This window comes from Zonotrichia leucophrys, chromosome 7 (genome assembly GCF_028769735.1).
Source record: "Zonotrichia leucophrys gambelii isolate GWCS_2022_RI chromosome 7, RI_Zleu_2.0, whole genome shotgun sequence".
Lineage (NCBI taxonomy): Eukaryota > Metazoa > Chordata > Aves > Passeriformes > Passerellidae > Zonotrichia > Zonotrichia leucophrys.
The window spans coordinates 24,640,879-24,661,953 of NC_088177.1; the positions used below are offsets into that span (position 1 = coordinate 24,640,879).

General features: G+C 43.5%; 1 protein-coding gene across 1 annotated transcript; it reads left to right on the forward strand.

Moving 5' to 3' along the window:
* The first annotated feature begins 1,949 nt into the window (after positions 1-1,949).
* Positions 1,950-20,781, forward strand: LOC135450076 (uncharacterized). The gene is made up of 7 exons (XM_064717813.1): positions 1,950-2,205; positions 9,839-9,972; positions 10,856-10,978; positions 15,422-15,520; positions 16,250-16,308; positions 17,580-17,749; positions 19,833-20,781. The coding sequence occupies exons 2-7, from the start codon at positions 9,924-9,926 to the stop codon at positions 19,894-19,896; spliced, it is 564 nt and encodes a 187-aa protein (XP_064573883.1). The 5' UTR covers positions 1,950-2,205; positions 9,839-9,923; the 3' UTR covers positions 19,897-20,781.
* Positions 20,782-21,075: the final 294 nt, after the last annotated feature.

Consider the following 21,075-nt stretch of genomic DNA (forward strand, 5'->3'; position numbering starts at 1 on the left):
GCACTCGCAGGAGGAAGTTGCCCTGGGGGCCAGAAGGCTGCATTACAGCATTTGACAGCCTGCTCAGGTTGCCATTAGGTATGGGGTCAGCTAAAAGCAGTGCAGTCCCATGGCAAGGTGCCTAGTTTGTGGTTTGTCTTAAATTGAACCTTTCTAAAGAGGCTTATGAATGTTTGGAGAGAGTTTGCCTTTTATAGCTTTGTTTAAAACCCAAGATTTGGCCCCAGCATTAAGGTCAGTGCCACGTGCAGAGGGGAGTGGTGCTTGGCTTTCCTGCACAGGCGCAAACCCCACTTTTCACCCCTGTGCATGCTGCAACTTTGAGTCCCTCTGCTTCCTCAGCCTGGGAGGCTCCTCAAGGGTGGAAGTCCCTCTGAGGCTGGAGTGTAGCTCACCTCCACCCAGGTGAGACTCTCCTGCAATTCTCCTCTCATCCATTTACCCCCAGCTGACCTTCCCAAGGGCTGGTGAACCTGAGATGTGGGACACTGCTGTGCTGGAGGCACCTGCTTCATCCCAGCCGTGCCTGAGAGCACGTGCTGGGTGTCGAGTGGCTGGGAGTCACCTCATGCTCTGTGCATGGGAGCTGCTGTAAGATGGGCTGCTGGACTCCAGTCCCAACAAGAGCCAGCAGCAACTCCCTCTCTCTTCCCTGCTTTCCTCTCCTTGTCAGCTCTGTGACCTGCCCAGAGATGGGTATACACAAATGTCTGTACCTGTCCTCTGCTTTGCAGGATTAGGAAATAAGTAAAACACCAGCCATCTGTGTGTTCTGGCGGTCACAACAGCATCCACAGACCATGGACTTTGGTTCACAAATATTAATTTTAAAAAACCCTCTTTCATATTTGCCTGGAAAGAAAGCTGGAACTCATTATAGCCACATGCTTTATGGAAGCCTTGTAAGTGGTGAGTACAAGATACCTGGTATAACTTTAACAACATGTAATGACATGAGTTGTCTATTTTCTGGAAAATATATTGAAATTACCAGTTTTGGCCTGGGATTAGACTGTAATACAGGACACTTATAGTTTTGAGAAAATTCAGGAGTAAAAATACAAAACAGCTTGACACAGAGTAATAGGAGAAGGAAAAAAAAGGCTATCTTAAATGCTGGTGGCAAGCCAACATGTGTATTTAGAAATTAAATCCTAAATCTGATTTGTGGGCTAGCAGCAGCCTGGGATGAGTGCTGCAGGGGGCAAGGGGCAGTTTTGAGGCCCGTGCATGTCCTGGCTCTCCAGAGGGCTGCAGGTGCCATCCCCAGCCGGCTCTGCTGGCTCCATCAGTGCTGGGCAGGGAGCTCCTGAGGCTGCTCTGCCCTCCTCGCCCCAAACCTCCCAATAGACAGACTGGACGAGTGGCAGGAGAAATGAAAAAGCTGATGGCTGTGGAAGGGTTAGGATGCCTGTTGATGCCCCGTTTGGCCATGCAGCTACAGCCCTGCTTTCCAGGAGGCTGAGGGCCCTGTACACTGCCTCTACCTCTCCCCAGGGCTTGCAGACACTCAGATCCCACAGACTACCCTCTGTTTGAGAAGGATGAGGATTTTAGCTCCTTCAAAACCACACAGGAAAAGAATTTACAGCTCACCTAAATGTATCATGAGCCCATCTACAGCAGGTTGTTGGATGCAAGTGTGGAGAAGGAACCTAACTCTTTCCATGGGAGACACATCTGTAGCAGACAGAAGGCTACGAAGGCATGTCACCCCTGTCCTGGAGGAGGGACAGTGCTGCTGAGGGCCTGGCACACCTGTGTGCTGTCAGGTCTTGGCTGCGAGGTTCCGTTACTCCCCCTTACGTGCTTTCTTTCACTTTCACTGCTAATTGGCACTTTTTAGCCGTTTTTGCATGTGGAGTGTGTTAACACAGGATAGGGTTATTATCAAATTAATTAGGAGCTCCCTCCAATTATTCCTGCTGTGCCCGCCGGCTCTCCCCGCTCCCCCCCGGCGGGCTGATTGGCTACCGGAGCCCCTCTGGCTCCGAGCGCGGGAGCGGAGCCGCGGGCTCGTTCCGCGCCGCTCCCGCCCCATCCCCGCCGCTGCCGGGCTGGCTCCCTGTGCCTGCCGAGCGCCGGGACACCGCCGGCTCTGGAGCCTGGCTGCAGCCGAGATGCGGTCCCAGAGGCGAGGGCAGCTGCCCCGCTCGGCCCGGCCAGCTCAGGACGGCTCTGAGGGCGGCGCTTCTCCTGGCACAGGTACGCACGGGGGGTTCGGGTGGGCGCACGGCTTTGGGCGGGATGCGAGCGGGCGCGGCTGCACGGGGAGTTTATCCCAGCCTCGCTCAGCCAGGGCGAAGCTGCGGTACCTGGTGTCGGAAACAGCTGAGGCTCTCAGGCAGGGAACCGGGATTTGTATACTGAAACTTGCAACACACAAAACCACAAAAGCAGCTGAAGCCAACCAGCATGTGGACATTTGCTTAATTGAGAAATAAGCACATAGTTGTGGGTCAGTGACTATACAGCTGATTGGCTGAGGCTATTTTATTTTGGAATAATTTACAGTTGTTAAATGGATTTGGAAAAGCCTTAATAGTGGTTATTAAACTATTGACTTAGCCTGACGTGTTCAGTGTAGTAATCCGTGTTTGTGTTTGTGCTGTGGCGAGGCTGCTGGAGCTGGGAAAGGTGCTGGAGCGCCGTCAGCCCAGGCAGGGAGCCGCGGGGGCGGGCGGCCAGGGCTCCTCCTGCGCGGACATCAGCACAGCTCTTCGCACTTTATCTGGGTCAGAAGCAACGCTCTGCTTCCCCATAGCTACAAATTCATTATGTGCATCTCCATCACCATCTATTGAAACTAATTTAATGTCAAAAAACCCTCCTCTACAAAGAGTGACTTTTTTGCACCTGTGCAGAATCAGACTCGTTTTCAACTGTTTGTGCAATGAATAACTTCAAGTGCAGCACTTGTCGAGTTTGCCCTTCTGGCCAGCAGTTCAAACTGCTCACATTCATTTATACCACGGTGCAGGATACATTTGCTAAGGACTACAGAGCACATATTTTACGATGCGTGGAAGAAATCCCTCCAAATGAACTAAATATCTTTGCTACTCATCATGTCTCCTGTCCACAGGTGATTTACAGGGCAATTCTTATTTTCTTTTTATTGTTTTCTTTTGTATGATGGTTAAAAAGGCAATGGACAGATACTTAAAAGACAAATCCCCTTTTCTGCTCTGTTTAACCCTTTAAATGTGCACAGTGGTAAATGCTGGTTTTCCCTGAAACACCATTCTGTGGGCTGGCAGCTGTGTGGTAATGTGGACATTCTGCTAGAAGGAATGGAGCTCTTGAATGTTTTACAAAAAAATTTTTTTTTTTCTCCAAATTGTCAATTGGTGACCAAACTCCTGTAGATGTCAGGAAGAAGGAATGTTAAGCAGTCAGATTAAAAACAAAAGGAAAAAAAAAAAAAGAAAAAAAGTTGCCTCTCCAGATTTTGGCTCCCCTGTCTCAGACAATGTTATTGTTTCATTTGTTGCCCAGTTAGCCAAAATCCCTTCTGGGACAGACAGGCCCTACATGTCAAAATGAAAACAAACAAATACACCATTCTATAAAACCTCTCACCCCTGTTAGTTTTCAAAGAAAAATATAATTCAAGGCTTTAAAAATATGATACAAGGGCAGAGGAGGTCAGAGGCTCTGAGGGCACCTTTGGAGGTCATGTCAGAGGGCTGCTGTCCGCAGCTGATGGCTGCAATGTTTTTATTTACTCCCCTTCCTCTTTTTAAATCTCCGCTTTGGAAACACACCTTTAGTGTGAATTACTCTCTAGCCTGAAGGGGGATTTTGAGGCAGCAGGGGAGAAGAAAAGCCCCACCTCCTGAGCAGCAGTCACAGAAATGGTGTGAGGCCCGTTGCAAGGAGGCTGCTGTGAAGTGTGACCATCCCTCCAGTCTGGGCAAACCCTGACCTGCAATGGCAAATTCCCTGCTGAGGCTCTTTGCCTGCCAGGACTCCAGGACACCAGCCCGGGTGCCTGGCAGGCTTGTTGATGTGCCAGAGATCGTGGAATTGCTTTTCCAGCCATTTCACAGGCCTAAGGTCAGACAAAAAGGCTCCTCTTCTGGCAGCATTCCCATGTTTTTTGTGTGCTTAGCAATGCACACCCAGGTAACAGCAGTGACAAAACTGCATGTCCCTGTCTGGCCATTGCACTCAAGCAGTTGCATCTCCAAATGTTCTGGTGATGCTGGAGTTCACTTGCATGTGCAGCCAGGTGAGAGCTGCTTTGTTTTGCTAATTATTATAAATTTTTATTTGCCAATTATTTTTTAAACATATATGGACATATTTTCTTTCTCTTGCCTTTTTAAGAATGCTCACTAGTATTTCTACTTTAGAAAGCCCATGTTCTCCTTTCAATTATTCTACAATTGTTCTCTAGAATTGAGAGGTATTCCTGTATTAAATATATAATGTATGAGTACACTCAATGGATATTCATGCAGTATTTCAAATGAGAGTTGCTACTTTTCCCACATGCTTAGTTATCCAATAGGAAAGAACAAGATGAGAATTTTCTGTCATGGAATGAAAAGCACACAAAAATCTGGGGGCTCCAAGTATTTCAGACCTGTGTAATGTCACTGGATTTACCTCCTAATGCTCTGTGAAGGCACTAACCTAGATAGTTTACGTAAGACTGCAGAAATTCAATTCCAGAAATGAACCTTCGTATCTTTAGGAACAGCTGGAGAGGCTCAGGTCTACTCATCCTGCTCAGAATGGACACGAGGAATTTGGATTAGATGCAGATGGAGTGGGGATTTTGTTAATGACAGAAAGAGAGGCAAACATGTTGAGGCATAACTGCCTGAACAGAATCACAAAATATCTGTGTACGTATTTCTGACTTTAAACGATGAACACCATAAACATGCTATCATACAGGAGGCAAAGCATATGTAAACGTAACAATATCCCATTAACTCTCCAGCAAAGGAGAACTTTCATCACTCATTCATATCCCATTGAAACAGCACAAAGATTCACTGCTGGCTGTTAATTATCCTCTATAAAGATCCGGTTATTTTGTTCAATTTTAGTAAAGGCACAGTTGTTATTGTAGCGTGCATAGAGAGAATGGTACCTCAGGGAGCAGGGAATATGCTTGTGTAGAATTGTGTAGAATTTTAACTAGGAGAGTTCTGTTGCACTGAAGAGATTCATAGGGTAGGATTTTGATATGTGCTTCAGGAAATTAAGCTTTTTCGAGACAAAAAACCTTGCTGTGACTCTCTGAATATGTGATATCACTCAGTATTTGAAAGACACCAGCCACTTAAAAATAGCTTGCTGTTACTTAAAAGAATTTCTAAGACTACTTTGACGGAGGGGTAGACAGGAGGAACTGGTCTGCTTTTCTCTGAAGTCTGTGACCCTCCAATCACATCAAGGAAGGTGTATGCAAGAGTTCACAAGGCCCATTCATCTCCCTGGGTTTCTGAGGGGCACTTGGAGGCCACTAGCCAAAGCAGCAATCCACTTCCTCCACACCAGCATGCTGGAGGAACCGGGACCTTAGACAGGAGCTTTCTTGGCAGGGCCCAGTGTCACAGCAGGAGAGTGCCAGCTGGAGCTGCCCTTGGGCTGGGTGCAATGCTGGAGTCACCAGGATTCACTGGAGTTCAGGAAAAGAGCTGGGAACAATGGTGGGCTATGCCAGGGGCTGTGTGCTTTGTGCACTGAACTGCTGCAAGCACTGCAGTCACTTGGCTCTTCAGAGGGCTCAGGAAAGATCTGCTGAAGGTGTTATTTTAGAGGGTGAGTTCTTTCCCACGTGCCTTCCTCTATCTGAATGTCAGGCAGGAGGAAGCAAAGCCATGAGGCACTGGGTTGCTGAAGTCACTGCTGTTGGTATGAAGCAGGTAGGTGGCTCTAGGCTCATGTAGGAGGACCAGCCTTGCTCAGAGGCAGCACTGCAGCTGCAGTGAAGTCAGCCTCATTCCCTGTTTCTCATTTCTACTCAATGCCTCTCTTCTCCTTGGTTGTGCAGGGATAAGTATAGAGTTCACAGAGTGCCTGTTGTTCCAAGTGTGCAAGTGGAAAGGACAGGAGAAAGCATGTAACTTCAGGTGGAAATACCGAGAAAAATAAGAAAAGAAAATTAACAAAGCTGAAGGACGATAATTAAAACTTCTATGAATATCAAGAATGGCTAGGGACAAAGGGAACACAAAAAAGATACGGGGTCAGGAAAGTGAAGCAAGAGCTTTGGGATGGGATATAAGAAACCACAAGACACAACAGGATGATCACTGTTGGTCACTGAGACACTGGCCATGGCACAGCCCTGCTGAGGTGCCTGTCCCTGCCACACCACTGGGATGTGACTCTGCTGGTCCTGTTGCTTCTTGCTAGACCAGACTCCAGCAGAATGGATGGTTTCTTTTGCAGTCTCTTGTGGTTAACCCAGTATAGCAGCTAAGGAATCAGCACCAAAAGGCACAGTTCACTTAGGAGATGCTTGGATCCTTGCCTTGCATTGCAAAGGAAAGACCTGTGTAGGCTACCCCCAGAATCCCACACTTGGGCTGATTCTAACAATGAAATAGATTGATTATACCTTCTGCCCATCTGTCAGGACCGTGTTCAGCATTAAATCATGTCCAGCTTGGAGCAGCTACTTTTCTTTGCTCCACTGTGATGGGAAGATTCATGATCCAAAACTTCCCACTCAGAGCAGCTAGAAACAGTTCATTAATGAAGTGTGGTACGTTGTTTCCTTTGCTTCTTTTAAGTTCTTTGAGAAGGAGGTGGGAGATGCCCACTGCCATATGGCCAACAAGAGCTGTGGAGTGTCTCTTCTATGATAAGACCTGATAGTTAAACCTGATGTTTGTTGCTCAGGTGATGTCTGTGAGCAATCAGGATTCCAATGCATTTCTGCTATTCTACAGCTATTCTGCATTTCTATTTCTACAGCTTAGAAAGCGTTGCAAGACCATTTTTGCCTGTATGTCTTCTTGTCACTAGAATTATTTTTTACATTTTGGCATACCCTGAGGGGTATGAGGGGAAGACCCAGACCATAAATGTTTTTGAGGTTTTAATAGTGTTACTACAAACTGTGTCTTATTCTAATAGCTGCTTGTAAAGTTCCTGTTTATTTAGGAGAGAGTTGTATCACATCTGTATAATTTTTATTGTGTAATATTAAAACATCTTGAGAGGATTTTAAAGATTTTTTCCTATTGCTTTTTAGTGATGAGTCAGAAAATAGTTTTGATGCCCTTTCTGCCTCTGATTTTCCTGGCCCCCAGCTGTTGTCCTGCAGCTGGAACAGATGCACACTGTACCTCCCAACATCTCACTGGCACAAGGGGAAAATAGCCCTCAGCAAAATTCTGTGGGAGACATGCTGTGCTCCTTGTGTAAAGCTGGTGGATCAAAGATATAAACTCGGGGTATGTGGGGTTTTCTTTCAGTTCCTGCAGGGGGGTAAGACTTGCCTTAACTAGATTTGCCTTCTAGGAATGCAAAGTCACTGTGGAAGAATGCTGGGTCTTCTGGTGTCCTCAGTGTTTGGACTGGTTTTATCAGCCTTAAAATAAAAGGATAGCAAAATTAATGTGCAAAATGTTGCAAGAGAAATGATCAGCTGGCCAGCCTCTAAGGGATGTGTTTGTACTCATGTCCCAGCAGTTCAAGTGTGATCCAGTTCAGGTGCTCAGGTGGAGCAACGGAGTGGGCAGATGTTTTGTGCTCTGACCCGAGGAGTGGGGAGAGTTTGCTTTCCTTCCTCCCCTCTGTGTTTTTCCCTTCATTCAGCCAAGCAGCCTGACCACCCAGTGCTGCAGCATTTCAGTGCTACTTTGCATCAGATGCACACAACCCAAGGCATGGGCTTTTCTAGTACATAAATTGCATCTTCTTATTGTGACTATCCTAATCTATTTCTAAGAGTGCTAATTCCAGGAAATGGCTGTCATTTTCTTATGGCTCAATTCATACCATGGTTAAGCACTCCACAACAAAGGAAGGGGACATCTGCTTGTGTAGCCTTCAGTTTTGGCCTGAATACTGTTTTATACAGGGTTAGTCTTTATGCACAAGGCAAAGAAGCACAAAAGCAAATGTTGACTGAAAGTCTGAAAGCTGTTGGAGATGAGCTGGGATCTCTGAATGTTTAAGAAAAGGTATCAAAATCCAGAATAGCTTATTAGAGTAGTATTTGTGATCTTGATTTCCACACTTTGTGTTGTAGCAGCAGAGGGAATTCCCTGAAGGTCATTGTGCTGTGCCTCAATGGCATTCAGGGCAGCATGGTTGGGAAGGATCAATGAGCTCAATTTGAACCACCAGCTTTGAGGGGTTTGGGCCCCCACAGCAAGGCCTGGATCAGCCCAAAACACCTGTCAAGGACACACCTGAAGAGAGAGGAGCCTAAGCAGTGCTGGGCCACGAGGTAGGTGACTGCAGCTTTGGGTTGGTTTGTGCTACATAACAGAGCTCCTTTGGGACTCCAGCATGGAAGCAAATGTGTCAGCTGCACAGGTGATGGATGGAGTGAGTAGTTCTAGAAGATATGTGAGAAAAACACAGAGATGAGATCACCCACAGAGGAAAAAGACCAGAGGCTGGATAAGAATGAAAAAGAAAAAAAGTGAGGGAGAGTTATTCCACCTTCTTTAGTATCATAGAATTATTTAGGTTGAAAAAGTTCTTTAAGATCAAGTTGATCTTAAAGAAAGATCCAGCCATTGACCCAGCACTGCCAAATACACCACTAAACCATGTCCCTAAGCATCACATCTCTCTGGGCAGCCTATCTCAATGCTTGATAACCCTCTCAGTGAAGAGATTTTTCCTAATATCCAATTTGAACCTTCCCTGGCACAACTTGAGGCTGTTTCCTCCTCCTGTTCTATTGCTTGTTTCTTGGGAGAAGAGGCTGAGTCCCAACTGGCTACACTCTTAGTTGATGTGGAGTTGAGAGGTCCCCCTTGAGCCTCCTTTTTTCCATGCTAAACACCCCCAGCTGCTCCTCATAGGACTTATTCTCTAGACTCTTCAGCATATTCATTGTGTTTTTCTGGACACACTCCAGCACCTCAGGGTCTTGCTTGTAGTGAGGGGCCCAGGACTGAACACAGGTTTTGAGATGTGGCCTCACCAGTGGAAAGAACAAGGGGATAATCACTACCCTGGTCCTGCTGGGCACTGTTTTGGGGACTAAAACAACTACCCAGCTATAAGCACTGAATCAGAAACATTTTGTTTGTGTGAAGGAATCTAGAATGTTTTTTAGCGCAAAAACTGCCCCTAAAATGAGAGTCTGCCTCATAGGATGGAAAAAGGAAGCATATTCAGCATGAAAGGGGTTAAAAAGTAGCAGGAGGGGCTTTATCCTTCTCCTACTCATTCTTTATCTTTTCCTAGGAACTAACTTCCTCATTAAAGGATATGTTGGGTAAACCATGCTAAGTGTTTTTTTTTAATATCATGATTACACTTCAAATGTAAAACCACACGTGTTGCTCTGGGCTCTTCCTGGGCCTCTCCATGAGTGAGTGTGCACCTAAGGCAGGTGCTGCTGCCTTACCCACAGCTCTGCAGGGCTGGCATTGCAGGAGCAGCCAGAGAGCAGCAGGGCAGAATGGCCAGGGGCCAAGGGAGTACTGGGTGCCTGGGACTAGAGCCCTGCTGGGAGAGGAGCTGGCAGTTTTCTATTTGACAGGGACCAAACATTGAGACAAACCATTTTTGTAATGGCCAGATAAGATGGCAGCAGGAGCAGCAACTGTGGAGCAGCCTCTGGACAAGAGAGCGTTACATCTTTGTTTTGGTTACTTTCAATATCTTTGTGTTCTTCAACCAGGACCCTGCTGATTGCCCTTCCCAGACGCAGGCAGGCAGCTGGAGCGAGCGTGCCTGCATGATCCCTCCACAGCCCGTGAGAGGGAATGCCTGGGCACCCCTGGGAGCCTGGCCCAATCTCAGATGCCAACCAGGGTGAGTGAAGGGAGGGTCTGTATGGCCACCAGGTCAGCCTGTGGGGGCATCTTGATTTAATCACATCTCATATATGGCCAGGGGTATCATTGTATTTTTCAGCTGTGCTTTTTCCAACAGTTTTAGATACCTCATGTGAGGAAAGTAGTATCTTTTAAAGAATACATTCTATATTTGGTAGTGAGTGATTTGAGGCATGAATGTGTCTGAAGGAGAAAGGCTTTTCAAGCAGCATGCTGCTGGCTCAAAGGATCCCACAAATTCTGCTGGGCCCTGCCTCTGAGTCGTGCTGCCCTCTCAACAGCCTGAGCCTTGAGGAATCAATTCTGGAACTGCTTGAGACTCTGCACGATATTCTTCAATGGTCTCTTTCTACTCTGAAAGAAAAATGTCAGAGAATTAACAACTTAGACAGGCAGGTGGCAAGGCTTGAAAACCAGAGATGATTGAGAGAGAAGCACTGTCCCACAAGGAAACAGCTACTAATATTGCACTGGTGGTAGGCTTGGAAAAATGAGTTTTGGGGTTTTATTACCTACAGCACAACCTTGAATAAAAAGGTGGAAAACCAGATCTAATTTGTCTTCAGCCAGTATATTGGCAGTAGAATGAATGGACAAAATGTTGGGAATGGCCTCTATTAACATTCATGCTGAAAATCTCAGGTTGGCTGTAATGCCATGGGGTTGTAAAGAGACACTTCTTACATACAAGCCTGTGCAAATGGTCCAAAGCAGAGAGCATGGACCAGGAAATAGCAGGATTTGTGGGGGCTTTGTAGGATTTCAGGCTCAGGCTTTGAGGCACTCGAGAGGACTGAAATGCTGCTAAAGTCAGAGCCTCTGTCACCATTAATGCCTCAAGTTGTTCTCCTTCTGCATAGCTACAGGTGCATGCTGGAGGCAGAAGCTGGGCTGGTGGAGCTTGGGAGCTGTGTCTGCAGCTGGTCTGCTCCCTCCAGGAACACCAACCAGTGCTGTGTGGCACCACTTTGCAAATTGTGAAGGTATGTGGAACATCTACAAGAGGAAGGAAAAATGTTTTCCAAAGAATAGAATGGAACGCTACTTAGATACTTAGTCAGAAGAGAGGAAAAGAAAAACTGTTGATCCATTCTTCAGGATAGAAAGATGATGAAATGGAGGATGGACTGGGATTAAAAAATGGGAATTTATTTTTTGGTTCTGCCGTGAGACTTCACATGTAATCTCTGACAAGGCTCTTGATGCTCTTGCACATCTCACTCATGTATCTGAAATGGAGATCATGTCTTCCACAATCTAAAAAGATTTTATGAGGAGAACAGCCTCAATGGTTGGAGTCCTCAAGTAGGGAGGTAAAGTAGTATCAGAGGGAGTAGAAAGAAATCTCTGATTTCTTTCTATTTATTGGCACTGCTGAGTTAGACAAGAAGCAAGCCAGGATTTCAAACAGTTTTGGAGTTGAACAGTGTTGGTATCCAACAAAGAGCAAATGTTTTTTATTGAGAGATAAGGATATTTTGTTTCTCACAGTGCAAACACAAAAATATTGGTCTTTGTAGATTAGCTTCAGCAATAAAAATACTTTGCACCTTCGCTAGTTGGGAGTTCTTGGACTTGGTTAATACATCCTAAATGGTCTGGTACAGGCTGGAATTAAACACAAGATACTGGGCAGGGTGAGGCTTTTTCACTTAAGATAAAGCCAGTTCTGTTCTCTGTGAAGCCTCTGCTTGCAACCCTCACAGTGATGTCCACACAGCAAATATGGACAAACCAGTGAGGAAATGGGAGAAAGGACCATCAGCTCACTGCCATGCTGGTTGCCACTGAATTTTGATGAGTGAGTGTCTGCCTCTTTGCCCCCATGGGAAACCCTCAATGTACTTTAATTCCTATTGATTTCTGTTTGACAAAAGTGATATCTAACTCACAGTTTATAGAAGTCAAAATCTGAGGTCCTTTATTCTGACTTTGATCAATAAATTTCTTTTCCTCATGGAAAGCCTGGGGGCAGATTACAAAGTTTCACAGATAATTTGTAACCCCTAAAATTGTTGTGGGGTTTTGGTTTTGTTTTGTTTTCCTGTGGCTTTTAGAAACCTGCTTCCCAGCCTACCTCCTCCATTGCCTGAAAATCATGGGAATAAAGAAATGCTTTCTAACTTCCAAATGTGAATTACAACAGAACGGTGAGGATCTGGGTCCCAGAACCACAGAAATCAAGTGTGTGTTTAGCTTTGAGTTTCTGCAGGGTCCTACTACTCTGGGCCCTGACTCTTAGGGAGCAGCAAACAAGAAAAAGGTAGCTCTCTCCCTCTGGACTAAAGATAACTTGCAGATTTAAGTGACTTGTTTTATTGTAGATGTTTATGCTGAATTGTCCTACTACAGAAATTGTATAATTCATCCAGGAAATAAAATGGCTCCAACGACTAACTTGAGAGTCACATAAAAAAATCAGTGAGTACTGCCAGCTTTCTAAGGTTTTATAATACTGTTCCCTTAGACTGTTAAAATTCTAGTCAACTTGTTAAATATTTACTTATTTAACAAACATGCTGTTTTAATCTCTCTCCTATACCCTTAAGTAATGAATGACAAAGCACAACAAGAAGGATACTCACCTAGTTTATTTTAGATTAGGGAAAACAGGGACTGGTAGGTATAACATATTGAGTAGAATGGGTATTTACAAAAAATAGCAAAATGTAGGTAGTTTAGATGACCAAAAGTAAAATCTAAGAGTTTATAGTAGTTAAGAGTTTAGAAGATTTTATTGCTCCAAGCCTTGGAGATTCCTTATACCTCGCTAGATCATTATTATTCTCTTAGCAACAAAAGATTTTAAAAAAAGTTCATAAAAAAAACTCAGGATAAGATCACAAACATGTAGCAGCAAGAATAACAATGCCACACACATCCCTTTGTCACCCAGTGACAAGAATGGGCACATCTGTTTTACTGGAGTTAATCTTTTTGGGAAGAAGAGGGGAATAGGATTTGGATGTTGAATCCTTTCATTATCTTTCCTTTGTGTGGGATATGAAGGACAGTGAACCAGAGCACAGCTAGATATGGCCACAGGCATCCAAGGCAGCCTAGGTGCATTGATTGCTTCAGCACCTGCAAGCAAGATTGCTGAGCTTGAGAGACAAGTTTCCATGTTACACAATATGAAGACTAAAAAGTTCCTGGATTGTATTTTTAGAGATGTAAGTGTGCTTAGCAAAGGAGGGTCTGAGGTACACAGTGCAAGAAGAGAGGGATAGATGAAAGCTGAGTTACTGTGACTGGAACATAGAAAGTCAGGCAGTCATCCAGAAGGGATTGTGAATGTTGGAGCACCAGAGTTTGACCCTGGAGGTGTTACTGGTGTTACTGGCAGGTGATGAACAGACAACCCTGGGGTGAAGTAAACAAACCTTGTACAACACTACCAAGCTATGAAGAGGGAGAAATGTGACTGAGAGAAGCAGTACAGCAGGTTTCTGGAAGATTGTGTCCATTGATCCATGGTGCAGCACTGGCCTTGGACTCCTCTCACTGTGCTTCCTTCAGCACCCAGGCAGGTGCCAGAGACACTGTGACACTGGCAGGAGTGTCTCTGGCAGACCAGCAGGGCGGGGGGCCCTGCACTGCACTGAGAAGGGTGAGCAGTGCCAAGAACTCCGACTTAACTTCCTTCAGCTGTGTCTCCTGCAATGATACCACACCTGGATAGCAGAAAAACCAGGAACATTTAGAGGCCCAAGATGTGTGTTCCTCACCAAACTCTAAGAATAGTTATACCCATGGACATCAGTGATGTGACAGATCAGAAAGTGGGATGAGAGGCTTTTTAACAGCACTGATTGCTGCTACCTTAAGATCAAACTCCAGGCTGCCAGGACATGAAGTTTATCTCCAGTTTGCCATGAAATGGAAGATGCTGTTTTCTCTTTGTGCTGCACTTGTAGATTATTGAAAGGGTATCCCACAGGGTCTTCAAGAACAAAATCTGGTCCTTCCTTTCATGTTGGGTTTCAGCTCCTCAGTTTTGAGAAATCTGCATTAAAAAATATCTTTTTTCCCCCAAAGTCAAAGGGCAAAAGATGGAGTATGTCATCATCAAAGCTGGATAGCAATGGATTAGAAATCCAGCACCGACCAGTAGTCCTGTGAGCTGCAGATCTGATGGGGCTTGGTTCCCCTTGGGCAAATCTTGTTTGGATTCTCCTAGGTCTACATAGCTGGAAACCCTGACTGCAGCTTTTCCTGTGGGGTAGGGATTCGTGACATCTTTCATCTCTGCAGCTTTCTTGGTGTTCAATAAGGGCTTAATTCAAACGTCAGTGGGTCTCCTTTTACTCAGCAGCTTGTTCTTATGAAACATACAGGAATTTTTCAGCCTTTTTTTGCTCTATCAGATGTGGTTAAAACTGGCTACTGTTTGTTCTTGTTCCCTCTCTCTTGCACAACATGCAAGTATGTACATGCACATCTGTCTGCACACATGCGCACACACAGAAATTTATTTTACATCTGAAGAGATAATGATCTCAACCCCATTTTAATTTCTGCAGGAATCCAGGCTGGGAAAAAAAGTATTGCAATGCTACTTCTTTGGGAGAGGAAAAGGAGAATGAACTAATTTTTTTTTTCTATGCACTACACAGATTATTCAATTACCACTTTGCTTAAACATAGTATGTGTTGCTGAGAATCTGGCACTACTATTCAAAAGTAAAAGAAGAAGTGGGCTCTGTGTCCTGGAACTGCAGTGTCGTGCTTCTGCACGGCACGCACGCTTTGCCTCCAGTGCAGAGTGATCCTGCTGAGACTGGAGGAATGCATGGGGAACGGAGGCTTGCCACAACATCCTGTCTCCATTATGTCTTTTGGACCTCTGCCACAGAAAAGAAGGAATTTTATCCTTCATTTGTAAGTAATTAAGATGATAGCAGAGTTTGAATTTTCCAACTTTGTGAAAACAAACTAATAGCAATGATCCACTTCAATAACTCAGATACTAATTGACACAAGAGAGAGAAACAATACATTAAAAAATAATTAACTTTTGTTAATTAATTTTTAGGAATAGGAAGGACACCTGCAGCATGTGCAGATGTTTGCAAGTGTCATTAGACTGGGAAGGTTGTGCAGTAGTTTGGAAATAGAAACAGGTAAAAAGGACTAGGAATGATCTGCAGCACCATTTGAGAAGTAAAGTATGTGATTGCTAGAGAACTGCAATAAAGGTGATGAAGATGTGCATTTTTTAAGGATGTTTATAGAAGCCAGAGGTTAATTAGCAGTTAAAAAGCATCCACTGGCGTTTTATGTGAGCACCATGAGTGTGTTAATTATCATTTTCAGCCTCAAATATGCCTCTTTCAGACTTAAGCTGAAACAGATTGATGATTCTTTTACTGAGGCGTTTCTTAGATAAATTTTAATTAGTACCTTTCCCCCCTCCCCCCAAACAGTTTTCTCCTATGACCAGAAGTGGAATTTCATCTCACTCAGCTTTCTCTTCCTTGGTGTTTGTGATGCAGTTCCAGTGCTATCCGTGGCAAAGCAGGAAGGTAAGAGATAAGGGGAATGTATGTACAATGTACAATGTAAGAGTAAGGGGACTGTTACCAAGTCTTGTCCAAATTATAGATTCCGACTTTGCAGAAATGTAGACACAGGAAAACGTGACACAAACCCGGGAACTTTCCACCTCCTTTTTCAAAGTTAGGCACAAATGTAATTTGTTCTGTTCATCCTAATGCTTTTGTCTACTCTCATAAAATGATGCTTCTAGGAAGGACCACAGAAGTTTTATATGCCCCTGTGAACATGCCTGAACTCTCCAAAAACTGGGGTTCCTCATAGGGACAGTGGACCAGGCACCTTGGGGGCATTTAAGCCCCCAGACTGAGATGACAGGGGCTGTGTGTAATCCCCTAGCACCAATTAAAAGAAAATGGTGAGAACTTCTCTGAGGTCTGGTTGCTCTTTGCATCAGACACCTCCCAGGGAAGGCTCTCATGTCAAAGTTTCCTGTCTAGCCCTTTTCTGTAGGTTGCTAACCACAACTTCTTTTTCAAAGATCCCATCAGGGATTTTTTTTTCCCTAAGAAACAAAAAAACTCCTTCATCTGAAGATATGTAAGAATTCAGAACCTACACAGAGGTTTCCAAATGACCTTACAGGGACATTACACTGTTCAGATCACACTGTGGCCTTCTGGCTGCTGGAACCGAGACCTGCAGAGAAAGCATGGGATGTGGTTTGGACTACAGACCCAGACTTCCTTCTCCTACAGGGAGCCACGGAGTCTTGCTTGTGTTTTGGGAATGGGAATTCAGACTGAGCTTCATAGAGGTAAGCCACTTCATCCCTCCAGAGGTACCTCCCTTCAGAAGCTGTAACTCCTGCCATTCTGTTTTCAAATTTTCAGCAAACATATGTGCACACATATGATTTGCTAGTCTCTTTCATTTCACTGGCCTCCTTTTCTATCAGTACTATTAAAAATAAACCACCAAATTGTGAGAAAAAATTACACTAGACAAGAAATACACAAGATTTTTTCCCATTCAGGTGACTTTATATTTTATTTATATATCTATTTAATTACTTCCATTCCAGTTTTGTGATGGAGAGTGGAGGAAAATCTTTAGATGCTCTATTACTGATTCTGCAAGTCACAGTTATGTGGCCTCTTCATCTGAACAATTTTTCTAACCTTACCTAATGGATCTACAATTTTTCCCCCAATTGTTTATATGATTAAATTTTGTCTGTTATGATGACCTTGAAGGGCACCAATTAAGGATAAACAAACAGGATAATGATGGGGCCCAAAGACAGTAACTTCTAGGAAGTTTGAAAAAAGATGTCTATTTCTCATTTAAGACGGGTGAAATGAAGAATGATTAACTTGCTAAATAGCAAATTTTCAGCTATGTACTGATCTGCTTTTTCCTGTTGGCTCTTCCCAAATGGGAGGGATATTAGATGTCTTTGTCTCATCTTCAGTAGAAAGAAATTTTGTTAATGAAAAATATTCTTACTTAGATGAACTGTGCTGCCAGCTGAATAAAAACCACACATATTTTACAAGATTTAACTAATATACTCTTTATTTATTTCTTTACACAACTAAAACCGAGATAATGAAATTAAGGGGAAAAAAACCCCAAAACCTTCGGCAATTACACTGAATTTTGTTCCCTATTATAATGACATACTTTAACACAAGGAAGTTTTCTCTAACATTATTAAGAACAGAACCTGTTTATGGGTCAAATACCAGACGTCTCTAATGAACTTGAAAATTTGCAAAATATACAAAAATGTATCACCTGGGGAAAGTTACAGCTGTAACAAACAAGGAAGAATTTCTGATTAAAAAGGAACATGACTTATTTTGTCCCAATTGCTCAAAAAAATTCATAAATACAGTGAGTAGGTTGAAAGCAATGTTCCAGAGGTCTGCCGTCACATACTGGTGCATGTAGAGCTTGGACAGACTTTCTGTTGGCCTCATTCCTTGAAGATCAGTCATCTGTGTTGGTGAAGAGCCACAGCCTTTAGATTTGTGCCTAACTGGGTTGTTAGGCTACTTATTCACAGGTTCTTCCTCTTACCAGGCCTTGTGTTTCAGACCTCCAGTGAAGCATTCGAAGAGCCTGGAGCGGGCATGTTCCTGCTGTGGCTGCCCAGGAGTTTGCTGGGCCTGCCTCTACCCCATCCACAGCTGCCACCAGATGCCAGCAGACCAGTGGAACCCAATGTCTCTCCTGCTAACAGCTGGATCCAGGTACCACACGTTTCCCTTTGACCTTTCTTTAATGAAGTTCTTTCAAGCAGAGACCAGTACTCTTAGAATTGCTTCCCCATTAAAAACAGAAAAATGCTCTCCTAAAATCCAATTTCGCTAAGTTTTATTTGTCCTTCATATGGTTACACTCGGATACCATCACACTTGTGCAGCAGACTAAACCAGTGCCTTGATATTTCACATGCTCTCAGGTAACATTTGTGTTCCTCTAAAGGCTTGAAATCCTGGGCTACTGACAAGACACTTTACACAAAACACAGCCAAAGCAAGTTCCCGTGTTGTTCAGCAAGTCTGACTCCCTGAATTAATCTACTTGCAGCTGCTGAAGGGAGTCTTACCTCTCTTTGTCTCTCCCACCCATGGAGCTCTGTTGCTCCTTGTGTCTAGTTTGACTCAATTTAGCTTGCAGTATCAGAAGCATATTTTTGCAGGATTTTCTTATGGCAATATCCATGAGCTGTTAGGCTGGCTCAGCTTCTGGGCAGACCACCCCTATTGCTAAAGCCTACTTCCCCCCAGCAAAATTTTTGTTCTTGTAGCCAGAAGAACAGGGAGGTGTTTTCTGGAGGATGATGACACAATGCCAGCCAAGACTTTTCTCTAACCACTGCTGATTTTATACTTGCAAGGGCTCATTTCTCTATTTGATGAACTCGAGTCATGCAACTATCTCAGCTACTCTGTGCTGACTCACAAAACCTCACAGGTCAACTTCCTGTCAGTCCTGCCTGTGGCCCTACGTAAAGATGACCCAATATTCTTAAGCAAATGGACCCATATGGGATGTAGAAATTAAGAGTGCAGTATCTCCAGGACTGCTAGCTACACTCTTATTCATGTCTCCTGAGACTTAAACAAATTGCAAAAGCAGGCTGAAATTCATAATGAAGCTGAATGCTAGGAAGTTTAAGAGGTCTGATTCAAAACCTTATCATTATCTTGGACTTTGTAGTACCATGCAAATGTTTAGCACTTAGGAAAACATATGGCTTTCCAGATTCCACTGAAATTTTAAACAGATTACTAAAGCAGAAGAAGGTATCCCAAATTCCAAAAGATATCTCTCCTGAATAGTTAGGTTTTTTGGTGTTCTAGTTATTTTCTGAGGTATGAGATTGACAGATAATCCTGCTTGTTGTCCCTCTGGTAAAGGACATATTTTAAGGTAGGTAGTTGAATGGAATCCCTACTGATTCTTCATAGGCATTTCAGACCCAGCCTTTCAAACTAAAGTGAACTTAGCCTGAGTTTTCCTGGTGTCACATTCTGTCCCAGCAGAGCGCATTCCTGTCCATCTTGTCCAGTTGCATTCTAGGCTTCAGCATGGCAAAACCACCACTCAACAGGAATGGAGTGCCACAGCTCTGAAAACTGAACTGGACCACATTCCAACAAACCTTCAATAATGTAATACTTTAAAGAAATGCAGGGCTACCCATAGCAGGGACCACTAAAGACAGAAATAACATGTCATAGTTCAGAAATTTTGAAGGACTATAGAAATAGAAAAGCTATTTCCAAGTGTAGCAGACACTGTGCTGGATGGAAGTTGTGTTCAGACAGTGCACTTCCTTCTGAATTTGTACTGAACTGACACTGAGACTGAGCTCCAAGACTTAAACCAATGAGATATGAGATATGAGTTACAGTGGACAAATACAGCATTGAGCTTACAACTGAAATACAGGGTAGGTATCAAGTTTTAGCGTTCTTTCCAAGTTGCATCTTGTTTCATCTGTCAAAACCTTCACTCAAGTTTCATCAGAAGCTGGAAGACATTGTTTCCTCTTCCATATTATTTTGCTACTTACCCCAAAGGCTGCATCTCAGTTCTGAAACTGCTGCATTTTGGTATCTGGTAGAAGTATTCTTATTATTTATAGAGCAGTATTACCTTCTCTGTATCTACACAGCTCAAATTACAACAAACCATTTTCAGCAAATTGATAGAGAATTCATCCAGGACATTCCTGCAGTAAACCAGGAACTGCCTAGAAGCAGGAGGCAAGGCCTTACAGAGGCAAGGCTCTAAGAATTAACTGGTCATGGTTAATTTATTCAGATCACATATGGATGTGGTACATCTTGTGGGCAAGCTCAAGGAAGAGAAAACAACAGCTCTCTAGTTGGGCATGGAGCTCAGTCTCTGGGGCTACTGAAGGAAAACCAGCACCTTGGGGAACTCAGATGTCCAGCTCTGATACAGCATTCCCTCATGCATCCAGGATTTTTCTAATGATTAATGCCTTAATGCTAGTATGTTGGTAAGGAAAAAAAATCCCACAAATAACATATTTTCCTTTTTTTTGGTATTTTTTTTCTCCTTTTGTGTTCTTAATAGCTGCTGGGAAGCAGAAAACAGCCACATGTGATTTTGTATTTAATAATTCTGATTATCTTTACACCTCTTTTTCATATGAGCATATCTTTTTTTGCAACTTTCTTGTAATTTATCTTGATTTTTTGGTCTACTTTTTAAACAGGTTATTCATATTCTGGCTTAGTTCTTTATCTGAATTTAATATAACAGTGTCCCCCAATTTTAGATATTTGACTAGAAAAAGATGGTTCTCTGCTAGTGTTAAGCCTGATTACATCTGAATTTTATTGCATGGGAAAACTCTTTCATATATAAACTCAATCCCGCTATTGGTATTTCAAATCTTTCTGTCTTAAAGCACTGCAGTAATGCCCCAAGCCTGCAATCAGACCCATGTAAGGTAAACTACTCTATTGACAACATCCCCCTCAAGTCAGACAGCTCTCAACATGCACCCACACCCAGCTGTAGAAGACAGAACACCTTTCATATTTAGATTAAGCCCCAGACAGCACAATCTTCCTAAAGCAAAATGCCATTGATAGTCTTTGGCAATAGCCTGCTAAATAGCAAGGGCCAGTTTTTCAATATAATTTTCCCCATCACAGCATCTTAACAGAAATTATTTCTCTTATACATCAATCTTTAAATGAGCAGCTTGGTTACAGGAAGTCTAAAGTTGTCAGTAATAGTTCTGGTTCCAGGATGACAGACTCTCATACGTTTCACTAGCAACTTCTGATACTGCCAAACAAACTCCAAGTTGTAGACCAGCTGTACAAGTCTTTTTTTAAAAATACTGCACTAGTCAGTCAATTTTGCATTTTCATTTTCTTCCTGAAATGTCCTTATGTATGTATATTGATGGATTTTTAAAGGTTGTGTATATTAACTTTCACTGGCTAAAAATTATTTCTGACACTTTTTAGAAAAACATTGACTTCTGTTCCCAGTCACAGCTTTTTGTTTATTAAAATAAAAAATA

What these genes read in the sequence shown, in the direction of transcription:
- LOC135450076 (XM_064717813.1), top strand. Translation starts at nt 9,924, where the DNA reads ATGCCTGGGCACCCCTGGGAGCCTGGCCCAATCTCAGATGCCAACCAG. An exon ending in AATCTCAGATGCCAACCAGG is followed by an intron (nt 9,973 to 10,855) that starts GTGAGTGAAGGG and finishes CCTTCTGCATAG; the next exon opens with CTACAGGTGCATGCTGGAGG. An exon ending in ATCCGTGGCAAAGCAGGAAG is followed by an intron (nt 15,521 to 16,249) that starts GTAAGAGATAAG and finishes CTTCTCCTACAG; the next exon opens with GGAGCCACGGAGTCTTGCTT.